General features: G+C 37.0%; 1 protein-coding gene across 5 annotated transcripts in view; it reads right to left on the bottom strand.

The window, feature by feature from the left end:
• Positions 1–17,634, bottom strand: part of lilli (lilliputian) — a 140,290-nt gene that overhangs the window by 109,853 nt on the left and 12,803 nt on the right. Inside the window, exon 1 of one of the 5 annotated variants that reach the window (XM_069051779.1) lies at positions 12,952–13,526. The exons of 1 other annotated variant lie outside the window; for it this stretch is intronic. In XM_069051779.1, the coding sequence (XP_068907880.1) occupies positions 12,952–13,004 (53 nt within the window). In that variant the 5' untranslated portion in view covers positions 13,005–13,526. Of the gene's footprint in view, positions 1–12,951; positions 13,527–17,634 lie in introns of those variants that run through there. 3 more of the 5 variants (XM_069051780.1, XM_069051781.1, XM_069051786.1) reach the window with 3 other exon arrangements.

Here is a 17,634-nt window from a genome sequence, read left to right as displayed (position 1 = left end):
TAAATCTAACCTCACTTTTTGCGTGTTTTTAATCTGCAATTTGAAAAATCAGTGTTTTTAAGACTCTTCAACGCCAACTTTATCGCCAAATTAAAAAAAAAAATACTTGTATTTTCATATTCTAAAAAATATTGAGAAAATTTGTGACACATTTTAATAAATAATAGCACTTGAACTATTCACTTCAAAAACAATAATTTTACTTGTTTCTTGGAAATTCTTTTGTCAGTAAAAAAAAGTTATAAACCGACGCTTCTTAGAGATTAATTAATAATTTTAATTAATTACAAAATATGAATATGTCCACGGTCGAAGCCCGTTTTATTTAAATTAAATGAAGAAAACCCAGATTTTTCTGATGGTTTTATTGCATTATATTCATGAAAACTTGGCTAAATGTTTGTTTATGTTTGCTTGGAATGAAGAAACAAACAATGAGAGCAAACACACCAAAAAGAAAGTGCTAAAATTGTTTGTTGGTGTTAAATTCGTTTAGATCAAATTTTCTCTTAGGCTTGGAGTGGCTCATTATACTTAAAATTAGTTGTGTAGACATATTCACAATAAAGTGTTAATTCCTTGTTAATTATATTTTACAAACCTTATAAACTAAAAACAGTGTCACAATATAATTACTTGTAACGAATATAATGCAACACTTTAAAAAATTCAGACTCAGACTAACTTTTCGGTGCAAAACAATAGTTAAAAAAACTAAAATGCGATTCTTGAGAAATATTTTGCTTTAGGACAATTGAAAATATAAATATTGAAGAAGGTACATGATATGTCGACAAATTCAGGGTATCTATGTATAAATGATTGTCTGGTCCAGCTTCCTATAAAAACTTGCTAAATATTGGATGTGTGAATTGTATGTAGAATAAATTCCGTAAATTCTGAATGTCACATTTTCAGGTTAGGCTGTTGCTTAAATCCTAGCTCTAAAATCGGACGTATTTGCAATTTGTATTGAAAAATACAAATTTTTGGTCTTTATTAACTGTGATAAAACGAATATAAGGAACGAAAACTGGATTGAAAAGCGCGAATAAAACGCTATTAATGTCAAAAGTGACAGTTCACAAAATAATTTAGATGCCAAAATTTGCCCGTTTTTTTTCTTGTGTACCTAATAAAAAAAAGCACAATATGTATTTATATTTGCTTGGAATTAAGAAACAAACAACAAGAGCAAACACCAAAAAAAGTGCAAAAATCACAAGAAAATCTCTTTCTCCTGCTTGTTTATATTAAATCCATTTCAACAACTTTTTGTCTCAGCCTTGAAACGTCTCATTATTAATGAAAAACGTCTTGTGATAGCAATTCGTAACAGCTACATTATGGCGTGGACAAGATTTATAATTATTTTAATTTAACTTCCTTATAATTAAAGTATGTAGTTTAAAACACTATAATAGTACAGAATTTAACAGAACAAGAACATTTTCAACGCCAAGACCGCTGAAAAGAAAACAGATTTTTTTTTAAATTTGATAATTTAATTTGATTTTCTTTTTAGTCTAGAAATGGCCAAAAATTTTGCAGAAAATTCTAAATTATGCACCCAATAATCAAAAGTACTCGATTATTTTTAAACATTTGCTTATTATATTTTTGTGATTACTTATAGGTATCAGGTGTTCATTTAAATTTCCGGTCAAAGTTGGCGTTGAAGAGTCGATTGTGAACGCACCAGTCGTGTAAAAACACAAACAACGGTTTAAACAGCTGATCCGTGATCCGTAATCCGTAGGCGTTCACAATCGACTCTTCAACGCTAACTTTAACTGGAAATTTAATTGAACACCCGATATTAAAGAGCGATCAGATTAATTTGTAATTAGTTATCCATGAATCCGCAATCGTATGTCGTTACTTGAACTCCTCGCTCCAATAAACGCAGCTTGAAATCCAGGTTAGATCTCGACATATCAATCGCAAAAGACATACGGATTCAAATCCATGGATGACTCATTACAAATTAATTTGATCGCTCCATATTTATTAGGTTAAATAAATCATCCCAGATTAGTGGAAGATACGCTTCCAAGAAGACACAAACACTGAATGAAAATGCAAGCCCTAATAAAAATTTACGGCTACGACGGAGTCTTCCCGATTATACCCGTATAATTCACTGCCCTTTGTTCTTGTAAATTGTAAATTAATTTGACTATTTCCAGTCATTTTTCACAGTCGAGTCCCTCGACTGTACCCTTGGGAAGCGTGCATGAGCTCATGTTTATTGCTGTTTTTCGCTTTATTTTCGATTTTCAGTTCAGTTCACCTTTTTCCTGTGTTGTTCACTTCACTTTGACGTCTACTCTTCGCTATTCTCCTTCCGTGTCAATAAATTTAAGACGGTTCATAACACAAAAGACGCGGCCATGTGTCAGATGCAGAGAGAGAAACATCACGAGCAAGTATTGTTGCACACCTGTTGTTAAATACGAAACGTATAATGGCTTCTTCACGATACATTTCTTTAAATCAGATCCAACATTACTAATTTAACAGATGTTAAATCCGTCAAACACAATTTTGTGTGGCTATAAATAATCTTATTTTCTCTGGACGTTAATTCAACAAAGTAAAATGATTCAATGAGAGAACTTGAAAACTGCATTAACATATTTTTGCATTATCGAGTCGACCTCAGAGAATTCTGAATGACTTTCTAAAATATTTTAAATTTTGTAAAATTGTAGTGGTCACGTTTCGTGCAACATTTGCTAAAATTCGTTTAAGCTGAAATGATGGAATTCCAATTTTCATTACCTAAATGTCAAAACAGGAAGCGCTTCTCGGCATTCTCTCAAATTTTCCTTCGAAATATTCGAGGCAAAACAGTGTTCCGGTGTTCTCCCGGATTCATATTTAATTAACGTGTCAAAAAAACGCCGTTTTATTTACCATAACTGCGATCATGATAAATTAATGAAAGACAAGAGGGGAATAACCAAATCTTCGTGGAGTCCTTGCGAAAAATTCGGACAGGAAGGAAGAGATTACAATTGCGTTACCGCCAATATTTAAAAAAGACAAAACAAAGAACAGAAAAAAAAACGGATTGCTTCATTTTACGTGACGAACACAAAGCCATTAGAAAGTACCTGGTACTCTGACGGATCGCAATAAAAGTTCATTACTATTGAGGAAAATCATTGTGTTAACCAAGTGTAAAATTTTAACTGACGGATTAAAACCGACTTGCTGTGTACGGATGTCATAATTTATAAACAGGATACGGATTCAGTGTTGGCGTGCTCAATAATGTACAAATTTAAATTAGTCCGGCCAGTTATAATTTCGACAACGAAGCACAACAAGGCACTCGAGAGACAACTTTTCGATAATGGACACAAACTTTCGAAAGAATGGCGGCGGATATTCAGAATCGTGGTGTTTCGGTCATGGTAGATTGCCCGACGAAAGAGCGTTATTTCATGGAAATTAGTAACGTAACTCTGCAGGGTTTACTTGGGAAACCGCAAAAATTGAAAATGTGCAATGGATTTGCGCAATTTTCGCCACCACATTATTTCTGTTTATTCGGAAACAACACCAACTTCACCGTCTTCAAAGAAATATGCTTCTTATCGGGAGCGACGTAAGATCGCTCGTTTGTGGACCGGCAGAGCTTCCGGAAACGCGATAGTAGTTACGGAAAATGCAATTAGAGGGAGCTCTCCTATTACAGCACAATTATCGTCAGGATTCGGGACACAAATTTCGTACCGTGATCGCATAAATGGCACGAAACATTACATTTCTTTAAATATTTCAGTGTTTGTTATTGGTGCAAGCAGGTAAAACACCTCTCTAATCAAAATTAAAATCTTCTCAAGTTATATTTAAAAAAGTGGGGCTAAAAAGCCCGAATATTTGTATAATTTCCAAAAAAAATACAAAGTGTCTACAAAAGAACGTAAGGTAAGTCCTCTGGAATTGTGAGGCTTTATAATTTTATTTTGTCGAACCGTTGAAGCCATCAAATCAGATGTCAACTGTCAAATGTAAAATTATTAAATCTTGCATCTTGCAACAGTCTTTATTAAAAACCTGTCATTAATAGTCTTACATAACCTCTGTTTTTCTATTTGGTACCACAATACCTATGCTACAGAGCGGTAAAAATCAAACATATTCGAATTCCAAGGGACTCTTAATATACCTACATTCTTTTATACACTTTGTATTTCTTGCTTATCAATTTAAAACCCACTTGAGTTTGAATATCTTTTTGGAAAAATTAAATCAGTTATGAATCGAATTCTAACACCGTTCGAAAAACCAGGCCAAATGCCTTGTGCAGAACTGCACCGTCTTGGCAAGGTTACCTCCACTTTTCCTAGGTAAATTATTCATAGCAGTTGTCAGTCGACGCCACCTCTCGAAGGTCCTTTCACCGCTGGCGTTTTCAAGAGATTTAGTTATGCGCGTCCAGCAGGCTGATCACCCTCCGGTGCCTCCCAATTCGGAATCGGAAGTGACGAAAGTGTTGAAAAACAAGCATTGCATAAACACAAAAAATCTCTTCGTATAACAATAGTAATTATCTAGCATCGTGTAAGTTAAATTCGGTGAAACCGTCTTTAAAACAGTCAACTATTTGTTTGCAGAGTCGCTCAACTAAGAAATATGTACGAAGCGACTTTCACTTGCTCAGTTTTGCACGTCGGAAAAATTATGGAGAAAGAGGAAAATAATGCGAGCAAAAAAATTCGATGTGTTAGAGAAGCCGCTTTAATAAAAAAAAATCTGATGTGATTTGAGATCCTGCGTGCGAGGACACCGAACAAGTCAATTTCTTTTGGCCAAGTCTAGACTCCCAGCATCGATCCTTCCCAGGACTCGGTGCGTCCCAATTTTCGCACGGATTTACTCGAAATTCCAGCCCCGATCGACGACTTTATGAATAAATCACTCCGTATAAAAGGTTATAAAAGTGTCGGATGTCGTCGTCCTTTGATAATCTCTCAAATTCATTATGTTTATTAGAGCTGAACACATGAAAGTGCCACGGAGCGAGATCGTCTGCCGACATATTGCGAAATCTAATATTTAATTGTATAAATTTACCATTAGAAAAAAGTGTCGGTAGACGAACCGTTATTGGTCTGTCTCGTTGTAATTACTGTAATGGACTAATTAGCGATTCTCGCAGACTCCGAACGCGTTTTTCGATCGTCACAAGACGAAGCGTCCATGTTATTCACAAGTCATTAGTCTAGGGGGCACGCCGTACACAAACATAATTGCGAAAATTAATTAGAGATTCGGCGAAATTCGACGGTGGTTAATTGGGTCCGCAGTTTTACCAACGTAACAGCGAGCGAGTCGGGCAAAAAAAATCAAAATTCTGTTAAATATCATGCGTGTAAAGTTTGAATTTGCCGCCGTTTGATACCAATGACAGTTGCCGGCACTGATTGAACATGTTTGTTTTCAGCAAAAGGTGTCCTTAGAAATTAGCTCCGAGAATAAGAAGCGTTAGTAATTCTATTTTTTATGTAAAACATTGCAAAGACAGGAAAAAAACAGAAAGATTTTTTGTTTATAAATTTTAGGTTAGCTGTCAATTCACTGTTTCCAACGTCTTGCCAGCCCAGGATTTCATTATCTGTGGAGATTCCTCCGATGTGGTGGGAGCTTCGGAGGCTTCAACGTGCAGGTCGGACACTCTAGGAATGCGACGCTACCGGGAATCGCACAAAAAGGTGACAAATGGCGGTCTCGAGAGGTCCAACGTGGTGTCCGAAGGAAGCGGCCTCGATCGGTCTCGGTGTCGCATATTTAATCAGTCAGTGAAATTGTTTCGGCTACGTAACGAACAGCCTTTCTACGTGTTCGAAAACAAAAAGCAAGTCATATTTTATAATATCGCGACTTTCATTTCAATTCCAAGTGTTGCGTAACGGCCCGAGTTCAAATGTCAAGCATCAGTCCATCTCGTGTCTCTGCCATTCTTGCCCGACAATAGTCCCGGATAATTATCCGAGCAAACGCGGAGTTCTGTTTAAAAATACACCTCCGGCGGGGCGATTCGATGCACAACCGCACGAAAATAGACCGATCGACGCGACTTCGAACCGACAATAGTACAACAACGCTCATTATTTACTATTTATGTTAATGTTGTAATCTGTTTACTCGAAAAGCGACAATGACCCAAATATCCACCGTGGAAGCGGCGGCTCCTTCGGCAACCTCCGCCAAAACAAACCCAAAAATTATGCGACTCCTTCGCGGAGCAGACACTGGAAATTTGCCGATACCGAGTCGGGGCACAAATCGGGGGCAACGACCGTCTCCGCACGCTCTCGCGGCCAGAAAATGCCGCCCCCGTTTAATTAAAATCCGGATTTTCTCCTGTGCTTCAAATACGATCGTTCCGCGCTGCACAGACAGGTGGTGCCGAATTGCGTGCAAACATCTTACATAGCTTGGCGCAACAAGGTTAACAATCTAAATAAATAAGTGCGCACAGCGAGTCGACTGTAACACTTTTTCCTGTCTGTAGTGAAGAAATTTCAAGACAATATGGCCGTCTAATTGGCGCGCGGAATTTCGACAGCTCCTGGAAATTTTGCCGAAAGAAACAAGGAGCAATAAATTCGGGACTTTGACTCTCGGTGGGTGGTCGCCGTTGAGCGTTGACATTTGCTAAGCGGTAACGCTGCGTCGATCTCAGACATGACCGTCAAGAAACACAGCCTACTGGCATTTCAATTGTTTCTGTTATGTTGACAAGCGAAAATAAGTGAAACACCCAATTACAATTAAAATTAGAAGTGCTCTTATATCGAATATAACTTGCAGTCAAAAATTATAATCGGATTTAAGCCCCACCGTGATGATGAAGGCACATTTGAATCGGTGTTTGTCACACTACATAATTGCACTTGACAATAATTCTAGTGTTATTCAGTTATTGGAGATTATTTCCGTTTATTGTAGTTTTTTCGGGTCCTTGTAATAAGTGCCGCCAACAATTTTGCAAATTGTCTAGAGTCCCTACTAAGTACCGAGCGGCAGGGTGCTCATTAAAATGCAGGAATTTATTACCAAACTTGCAAATAAGTTGTCAGGGATTGTGTTATCGTAAATCCCCAAAGCACTTACAACGAGTTTCAACTGGTCGGAACAATAGTTACGGGTTTTTGACTAGACAAGTCCGGCTTTATTATCGGTGTTATGGTGAGGTCTGGTATTTCCTGTTTTTACCATTTTAGTAGATAATTTATAAATCAAAATTAACCATTGCTTAAATATAACTTAATTGAATCTGGGACCTTAAACTGCTCAATTTGGCATTCAGGTAGAGAGAAAAGTATTTTCTAATCTCAATTGGAATTAAAAAAAAAAGTCAAAGTTGGCGTTGAAGAGGTGATTGTGAACGCACCACGAATTATGGATCACGGATCAGTTGTTTAAATCTAACCTCACTGTTTGCGTTGTTTGTGTTTTTATTCTCCAGACTGACGAGTGGTGCGTTCACAAATGACTCTTCAACGCCAACTTCGAGGAGAAATTTAAATGAACACCCGATAGAAGGAACCTTGGGCGGTTCCTCAATTATTGAAAACAAAATTAACATTTTTATCAATAAAGAATTTGTTTTTGTTTTGGTTAGAATTGTTCTGCTCTCCTTGCACGCAACCAAATATCAATAACGAATGCTCAAATATTTAAAGAAGTTTAATGTTATTTTGAGAATAAAAAAATAGCTGACCTATTGGTTTGGTGTTGAGATATAATAAATAAAATTACTTCCTAATACGTATCAAAGTTCCAATAAATAAATAACTGACGATGTGTTCAGAACGCATACATAAATAATAACACGAAGACTAACACAAAGAGATGTTAAAAAAAATCAGATGAGATAAAAATAAATATACAGTGTGTCACACTTAAGAGTCTGATATTTTCATTATCTGTATAGTCGTGCAACTTCATTTATATTTTTTGGTATTTAGCTTATTTGTAAGAAGTTGTAAACCCAGCCAACTGCGATCTAGCGAAAAGGACCAATTCTCTGTACTGTATTTTGCTTCGTGTTGAACACACATATCGAAAGAAATTATTAGAAAAACTTGTTCAGAATCGAGTTTTGACTCCAGAATTCCAGTTTCAACGCAAAATTCGCATTTTGATTTTTTAAAATAAGTTACGCGTTCAAAAATGAAAACCTGTGATGAGTAGGCGTTGAAAAGAGTAAAACAGTGTAAAGTTTGAATTTCCCGCCGTTCGAACGAATGACATTTGCTTAATCGGCACATGATTGAACACGTTTGTTTTCAGCAAAGGGTGCGCTTAGATATTTGCTTCAAAAATAGGAATCGTTAGTAATTCTATTTATAATTTAAAAACATTGTAAAGAAAGAAAAAAAAAACTGATTTTTTGTTATGGGTTGTAGGTTAGCTATCAACATGCTCTAATTACAACTGTCAATTTACACTTTAAAAAAGCAAAACAATTGTCACTATATGATTTCATTTAAACGCCCGATAGATTCGATTTTTAGCCGTGAAGACGAAAGAACTTGTCAGGAAGAAAAGAGCAAAAGAAATGATTTATTCTTTATTAAGCAAAAACTGAGACAGGTATCACAAACTAATTCTGAAACAATGAACTATTGAAAATTACTAAACTCTGTACCGTGGATCAATATTGGATTCTGATAACTTCTGCAGATATCACCAACGCAAAATATCATTTCAAGTAGAAGTTGAGCGAAGTAGCTGAAAAGATGTATCGCATGAAGTTCTACGATTGTGCAAAAATTTAAATCTTTGCAGATAACGAAAATACAAGACTGTCTTCATCTTAAGTGCGACACATTATATCTGCCGTAATCTTGTGCAGCATAAAATACCTTCACGTTGTTTTAACCAGGGACATTTTGCATTTAATTTGGCAGTAAAGCTGTCTGTTGAATTAGGTTATGTTTTTGAGGTTATAAATAGCGTCAATGCTAGTTCATTGTTGTCAGTTTTACTAGTTTGCAATAAAAGAATTCTCAGACATTGTGGAAAATTCAGCAACATGTTGTGTTCATTTTCACAGTGTGTCCAACGTTAAAAAAACTAATCATGGCCTCCCATTATGCCAAAATAATGTGAACGGTATTTAGTAAGATTCTCGTCAAGTCTTAGCACTCCTTCAAAGTTTAATAAAAAAAATGACTGCTAGATTAAATTCTACTAGAGCTCTATTCGAGAATACTCCATTTGACTTGAACTCGTTCTAACTTCCAACTGATTCTCTTTAAAAACCGTTTATTTATCGAAATAAATGCATAATTTACCGCCAACTATTAATTTTTCTGACCTCAACGAGTGGAATACTTGTGACGCCACAGTCCGGCTGCGTCTGGCACTGAACATTTTTTCTTCGAGTTGTATAATTTTTGCAGACACTCCGTGCGAAGTGCTGCTTCCTACAAATCGCATTAATAATAAGGAAATCATTAAAATCGCGCAAGTAACCAGCTCGCCCGACTACCATAAATAATGCATGAGTTCGTGCAAAAGTACACCGGTAAAAAACTTTGATCGTATGTCAGTGCACTTGCAGTCCGCCCCTCCGAATTATCGCTGCGATTTCTTGCCACGGTGGGACAACACCCAAATCCAATAATCGTCGACGATTTGTTTACGGTATCTGTTTATAGTAAAAAAAAATACAAACAGTGCGATACATGAATTAAAAATAATAACAGTCGATAAAGTGAACAAATACGTGCACGGTCCGTTTCACGTCCGAATAACTATGCAAATTCGAGACATTTTGCATTCTGCCATCGCCTGGTTTATCGATTTGCACACGGTTAATACACATTTGCGCCTCTCCATCTTGTTTTTGTTTATCGATTCGTACGAGAAGAGTTTTTCGCAGACGAATCCGTCACAATTAAGACGATTGGAAGAAATCGACCCCGCCGAGATCCAGATCGCCGGAATCGTTACGCTCTTCACGTCGTTTCGGTGTTAAGGACGTTGACGTCGGAGGTAATTTCCATTTCCGTGGATTTCTCGATATGACTTGGTTGCTACGCTGACGAGCTATTGATCAAAAGACCCTGACAAGGTTCGCCGGAGAGTGGATTTTTTTCAAGCGCCATCTGATATTTTTCCAAATGTCAGGGGGTTTCCCTCGTCTCGTCCACACATGTTAAAAGTTTCACGGCGTAAAAATCTTAAAATATTGACCAAAAACGTTCTTATCGCACAGGGGGGGAGATAAAAACAATTGCTTTGAAATAAACGAGAGATATCTCTTATCAAATTTTATGGCGTTCGCCAGTTTACTATCTACATATTTTATACATAACAGGGATTTAATGTTCGAGCAATAAAAGGCAATTTTCTTTCAGGTTTTAACGACCATTATTGCTACTTCATTTATGATTTATTTTTACAGCTATTATTTGTTCGTATAGTGCAACCCACGGTCCACGCTTTAATCACTTCATTTAATTAATATTTGCATCTTTGTTTCGAACTGAATGCATGCGGTGTCAGAGCAGCGAAATGAATGTGAAATACGGCGCGAACAAAGAGCCAGAATGGAAACGTTGCCGTTTTCTGAGGCAATTTCTGATGCTCCTACGCCGAACGATTAACGAGAAAATCTTCACAAAAATTGCTAGATGCGTTTCCATATTTCTCATATTTACTAAAATTAATGTTGTGTTTTTCCAACAATTCTAAAGTCTTTCTATCAACGACGAAGTTGGCGTTAAAGAGTCGATTGTGAATAAACCACTCACTGATTTTTCAAACTGCAGATTAAAAACACAAACAACGCAAAAAGTGAGGTTAGATTTAAACAGCTGATGAACCACTCGTCTAAAAAAAGGCTGATTTTTCAAACTGCATTTTAAAAACACGCAAAAAGTGAGGTCAGATTTATACAGTTGATAAGAGTTGTAATCTGTTGGTGCGTTCACAATCGACTCTTCAACGCCAAATTTAAAAAAAACACCCGTTACATAATCAGTTCAATGCGGTAACAATTTAATTTCCTAAACCAAAATTTCCATAATGTAAATTTCGTTTCTTCTAGTGAAGGCGTAATCTGGAAAATACTGAAAGAGTGTGAATATGACAGAAGCAATGTTAAAACAAGCTTCTCATTGCTTTCCTCATTATCGCGAACAGCTCTCTGACAGTCGCCGTAGGCTCAGCAATTTAACAGTACCAAACGTCTCTCTTAACATATTTTCCAGTAAATAAAACGAATCATGTTGTTCGATCCCGGCCCTTCACCAAGGGTTAAAACGCGACCATTTCTCCTTGGACTCACTGGCACCCGGCTTGTTAGATCAACTAATATTTGTTAACTCAAGATAAATTTGTGCTTTTCGCTTTCGATGTACTCATATTATCTATATTTTTGTTTAACAAATGTTGTTGGCTATGTAATCTTTTTTTGTTCTTTGCCAGTGACATTTAAACTTCTCACAATCAACACGTTAATTTTGAAAGTACCTTTGTACCTGCCGGAGCTAGAATTCAAATTTTTTAATAATTTCAAACGCAAACAATTTTGAAAAAAATTACATCATAATAAGCTCAGAAAGTCACAAGTCTTTGTTCAGATGTGAAATCTCCAAATGACATTTACATTACTGTCACAATAAATTCAATTAACTTGGCCTTTCAAACGCCATAAACTCCCAGTCACAACATTTTGAAACTGTTTCCAGTTTACATGATTAAATATGAAAAAATACCAAATGCAAGTGTACATAATAAAGAACACTTTGACAACACCGCCGGATGCAAAAAAACGAAATTCCTTTTTAATTGAGTTAAGTTAATTTGATGTTAAAGTTACGGATCAAGGTTTTGAGTGGAGGTCTAGCAATTTTTTGCAACCTTTCAGTGGAGGTTTACAAGTTTATGTATCAGTTTCCATAGTCCAACTGTCAGCTGTTTAACAACGAAATGACAACAAGTTCAAACCTTGAAATTAGTAGTACGAACCGGAGAGCGAGTAAAAGATAAGAAATGAAAACAAAGCGGTTTTTTGACAAACGTGGATTCCATAATATTTTTCTAACGATAAAAATTCAAATGCCGCGAGAGTAAACGCGGATGACACTGAACACTTCAGTGCCAGAAAAATTGACAGATCTGAGTTGAAATCGTGAAGGTCCGGAGTTGTTCAATAAAAATAGAAGCAGTAATAATAAGATGATTAACAATGGTGATTCTGGTGACACCGGAACGAATCGAACGAATGATTTTTAAATAAATGACCACATCTGGAGATTTACGATCCGAGAGCACATAATTCGGTTGCGCTTTTGAAAAGTTTGATTTTGCGTGGTGCAGACCGAATGACCAATTTTTCGTCGCAGATGATGAATGGTATCGAACCGGAGGACGGTTTCCAGGCCCGGAATTCTCACCGTGGGTGAATTGGAAGAAGTGGCGCAACGGAGACGAGCCGAATCGGTCGTTATCGAGATATCAGGTTTTGTTTTATTCCGCGGCTTATCACCTTTCTTAAATTAAACACAATCAAACATAAACAGGCGAAGATTATTGTAACCGTGAGGTTAGATAAACGGGATTGGAGAATCAGTTTCCACTGGATCTGTACTGGTCGGTTGGTTAACGAAAGTGCGACTTTCTCTGCGGCATTTGAAAAATGTCAGCGCGATCGTGGGACCGTCGTGGTGGTCCGTGCCAATCCAGGACCTGCAGAGCGAGGACAACAATCCTCGTTCGATGGGATTGTTTTGGTTATAGGTTATAAACAATGGCCGAGATGTGACGTCACAGCTACGTGTGAAGCAGCAAAAGAGAATGGCAACCTCGAGGGCGAGGGAGTCGAGATTAGAAATCCTGCTGGCGGTGAAAGTGTTCGCAATAACACCGCCATGTTGTCGAAGAAATTCGGTTTCAGGGGGCCGGTCCGGTCCTTACCTAGTCAGGGTGCCTTTTAGGAGCGGGTTCCGGTCGTAGTAGCCGCCGATCATGTTGGCGGAGAGGTGTTAATCCAGAGGTGGTGGCGGCGGCGTTTCGGCCGTTCACTATCGATCACCACCAGGACACGCGGGACACTGTCACACGCGCGGCGGGCATGGGGGCGCGAGGGTGGCGGACACACGCGGCCGTAGGGCACGTGTAAAAACATTAATCAAGGCACTAATCACTGTAAACAGTTCACTCACTATCAGTTTGACAGCACGAGTGCCAAACAGGTGTCTGCCCCTCCAAGTGCGCGACTGCGCGTAACTCGATGCACTCCGCATCTGCCCTTGATAGCAAGTGAACCATCGAGCGGACGGCCCCGCTAGCGGACGTTCTCGACTTGCTCACCTAGTTTTACACTCCTTCGGCGGAGCGGAGGCCCCACGACGGCGGCGACCGATGCGGATGGATCGCACGAGAACGGCCACGGCCGCGGACGCCTTCCTCGAGTCGAGACACACAACACACCCTCCGACGTCACCAGGTCCGGTCGCTACCAGGCAAGACACCGACACTTGCAAATCAACCAGAAGCTTTCCACGACACCGTTCTTTCTGCTGCGTTCACCGACGTTCTTTACAACGAGAGTGTCGTTCGTTCGGTACCATCGAGAAAATTCGGATGGTGGGCTGCGCACTCCCGGCCGCAAATTTTACACGTGCGAATTTACGGAGGCCCTCTGCAACACACCTCTCAGAATTTTTCAAATCTGCACAACCTTCCAGAAAATTCCTTGCACCAGAAATCGCGTGTGTTAAACACAATCGACACACCCCCGGTACCACAATACAAGTTTAAACGTTTCTGACAGAATATTACCGATGATGATCAGAGTTGCTTCAGTTTTTAGAATATCGACGAAGGATGACAGCGCTGAAGATTATAGGTCTCGACCATCACACGTGTTCAGGTGATGCCAAGGTCACAGTTGGCAGAATCACGCACAAACAGTACGATATACACGGTGTCTAAATGGTAAAACATAATATCAGTTGGATCAAGAAATTACTTAATTAATCTCAATTATGGTAATCCCATTTTCCTGATTACCATGTGTAGGCCGTACAAAAAGATTAAACAAAGCTGATGTGCAGTTAAAGTTTACCAACAAGCTGATTTGTAAGCACAATTGAGCCTTTAATTTTAATTTAATTACATACTCGTGTGGAAAATTTTGTCCGAAATAGATAACATTAGGTGTAGTCGGCTGCAAAACAATGATTTACTCTTTCTAAAACACATCTCAGAATCTGAATCTTCTAATAGTTATTTATTTAACGAGTTCGTGTGTAATTTTGACTTTTTTTGGCATGAGTGGACCAATTTAAAACTCGAGTGAAACGAGAGTTTTAAAGGTCCACGAGTGCCAAAAAAAGCCCAAATTACACAAGAACGAGTTGAATACAACGTTTTTTTGTTCGACGAGCCCCTTAAAGGCTCCAAATCGCTAAAAATCTTTAAAATTAGCTTGACGTTTCGTTTTGACAAATTGTCAAATTTATCAAAATCCGTTCACACAGGAGAAAATTCTCAAATTCTGACAGTGTCGAACAAAAAAATAAATGAAACTATTTCAATAATGTGCAAACTGAAATATAGTACTTATTCATATTCATACATATTCAATATGTAACGTTTAATCATCGCAGTTTAATAGTTATTTGCGTATCAAGGCCAAAAAGTGCAAAAAGGCACTTTTTGGCAGAGGTCCACATTAACGCGACCCCAGGAACGAAGCAAAAGACATCATTCGAAAAACTACCGGAATATCAATAATTATCTTGGTCAAAGGTGGTCATGGATTTTCAAATAATTGTCGAAGCTTTGTATCAATCATTTTTTGAATGTCAAAATTAATTTTCGAGAGCAATTCTCACACTTTACAGCAATGCCGAAGAATTTTTATGCATGTCTTACAAATTGTGTTGGTGTGTTTCGCGAAACTTGCTCTGTGACTCATAAAAAAGGTGCTGGTAGGCCAATCGTTCGTACCGAAGAGATCGTCACACGAAATAAGTTGAGACGGATGTTTTCCAATCCATGACTACCTTTGACCAAGATAATTTTTGATATCCCGGTACAAATTTATTTTGTATCTACCTTTTTCAAATATGTAGATAAATTTATTAATTCTACATATTAACATTTTTTTTAATAATATTTGTTATCAGCTTTCCGACAAAACTAGAAATTTACTACAAATTTGCATATTTTATATACATATTTACATAATTTATGGTGACAGGACAATTATCGGTTTTGTGCAACAACAACCAACAAATGGGGATAATTATGGTCAACGTCCTAAAAAGTGCGTCCGAAAAAGAGTTACTTTTCGTCCGCTTGTAAGTATGTAATATTACCGTTTTCATTAAGAGTGCCTAAAAATTATATTTTAGTTATTTCACTACCTAGAAAGTTCGCAAATACTAATACATACATATAATCTCTCGACTGTTTGGATATTGTAACTGTAAGGAAATAAATAGTTTCCAAAAATTATTAACACACTTTTAAATCGTCATTGCCTATAATCCTATAATAAGTAAAGAAAAAGATCCTGTCCAAAATTAATTAAAGAAAATTTCTAACTTCTTATAAGCTTCTTAACCGAAGAAAACATTCAACGACAAAACCATTACTGGTGGCAAACATTTTCATTTTGAATATTCACTGGATTCTAAAATATTCATTACATTAGAGATAAGTAATGAACTTTAACACACTTATTTGTCCTTTTTGACGGTATATTTTTTTTTAAATAGACTAAACGTGTTTGGGATCTGTTTCTTTGTTGGTGTGATTTAGGATTTTAGTCAACATTTCTATTAGGGATAAATATACTATAAAATCAAACCAAAACTGAATTCTAAGCTCTAAGCAAGACAATTTCTCTGTTATACTAACCGCAAGAATTTTTTAGACACCTAAATTTCTAAGTTATTACCGCGCCCATGTTATTTGATGTAACTGTACTTGGACATAAGAAAACAAAACATAATTTAAATACGACTTTCCTAATTGTACAGTTTTGTTCTCGTTTCCCAGAAAAACATGTGTACAGTCCAGTAAAATTTCCAGCAACACTTGACTTCATTATTTAGATTTTTTTGTGCGAATGATTTTTGTTTAAACATATTAATCTCCTAATTACTCAAATATGTCGTTTTATTAATATTTGACAATCTCGATTCTACACAAAGAACGAAGAACAAAAAGTGTCCCTTGACCTTCTGACACTTTAACTACACGAGGTGACATTCTTTTGACATCTGACGTCATCCTCGGCAGGAAGTAAAATATGGCGACATCAAAGTCTGTCAAAACGTCTAATTATCCCGACCAATTAAAATACAAATTGCCGCTTTTTCTTCTATTATGAATGATAAAGTTATTTTGTTGCTTTCAAAAATTGGTTTCATTCCTGATGGCGGTTTCGACACTGTAAATAAATTCATAAATTACAAGATTTCGTTCGAAAATAACTGCCGGGTGGAAGACGCGGTGAGTACGTGCCTTGAGGAAAAATTCCTCTAACGTTATAAAGACGTAACTAACTGTACATTTCGCATCAGAGTATTGAAATCCGCTTTGTTTAAATCTAACCACATTAAAACAATGATTGCATGTCACTAATTAATTGTCTTCACTTCTTCTGCCGCTGACGCTAATTCATCCCATGCTTCTTAGCCAGATCATACTGAGCAGAAGCAAATTAAAATAACAATGAGATTTGTACTTGAATCAACGATTAATTACAGGTGTAAAACTTCACTGCTCTTGTTATGAGCTATTTTTAAACGAGAATAGTGCGTTGCTGCGGGTAACGAGTTTAGAATGTTTGTAGATGTAAATGAAGAGGACGTGATTAGAGATCCTTCATTAAGTAAACATGTTTGTGATGAACGGCTACGATCTGTTCACCACCTTTCTGCGATCTGTTTGATACCATTTGACAAAGATTTTAAAAACAGGTTCATAGAAATATTGATCCGGAAGAAAAGCGACAATTCTGTGGAGCGCTCCAGACAAGTTACTGGAATTGTGAGTCGTAATCCAGAATATTCCAGACTGCGATTCGATACTTGGAAAATTAAGAATTCTGCAAAATGTAGCTGCAAATCAAAGGAAGAGTTCAGAGATAATGATCTGTTATTACAATGTACGAGTATTTTCACCAAATTAATAATATGTAATACATTTTTAACTAAAATTTAAGATAACAGAATTAAGTCATGAAATAAATATGTAGAAATTTTTCACTATCAGATTTTTTTTTCGTTATCTAACAATTCAGCAACAAATCGAAGAGACCAGACAGCCAATAAATAATTCTTTTTGCAGAATTGTTAATTAGAGCAAAGGTTTAAAGTTTTAGAATAATGTCGCGTTCAAAATGACTTTCAGGTCTTTTAAAGACAGTACTTTTTTGAAATTTTCTAAATAATTTATTTCAATATACAGGGTGTTACAAAACTATCACCAAAAAATGTTACAGAGCAATTTCCCACATCAATATTAACGCGAAATCAAACTTTTTTTTATGCGTCTGTATGGTTGGTAATTGTTCACTTTAACTACTTCTGGAATTTTCGCTTTTTTTCTGTCTAGACAACCTCAGGGCGTCCTCCTAGA

Source organism: Tenebrio molitor, chromosome 6 (assembly GCF_963966145.1).
Source record: "Tenebrio molitor chromosome 6, icTenMoli1.1, whole genome shotgun sequence".
NCBI classification, from domain to species: Eukaryota; Metazoa; Arthropoda; class Insecta; order Coleoptera; family Tenebrionidae; genus Tenebrio; species Tenebrio molitor.
Note: the sequence above shows the minus strand (reverse complement) of the source record. Positions and strands in the feature narration are given on the sequence as shown.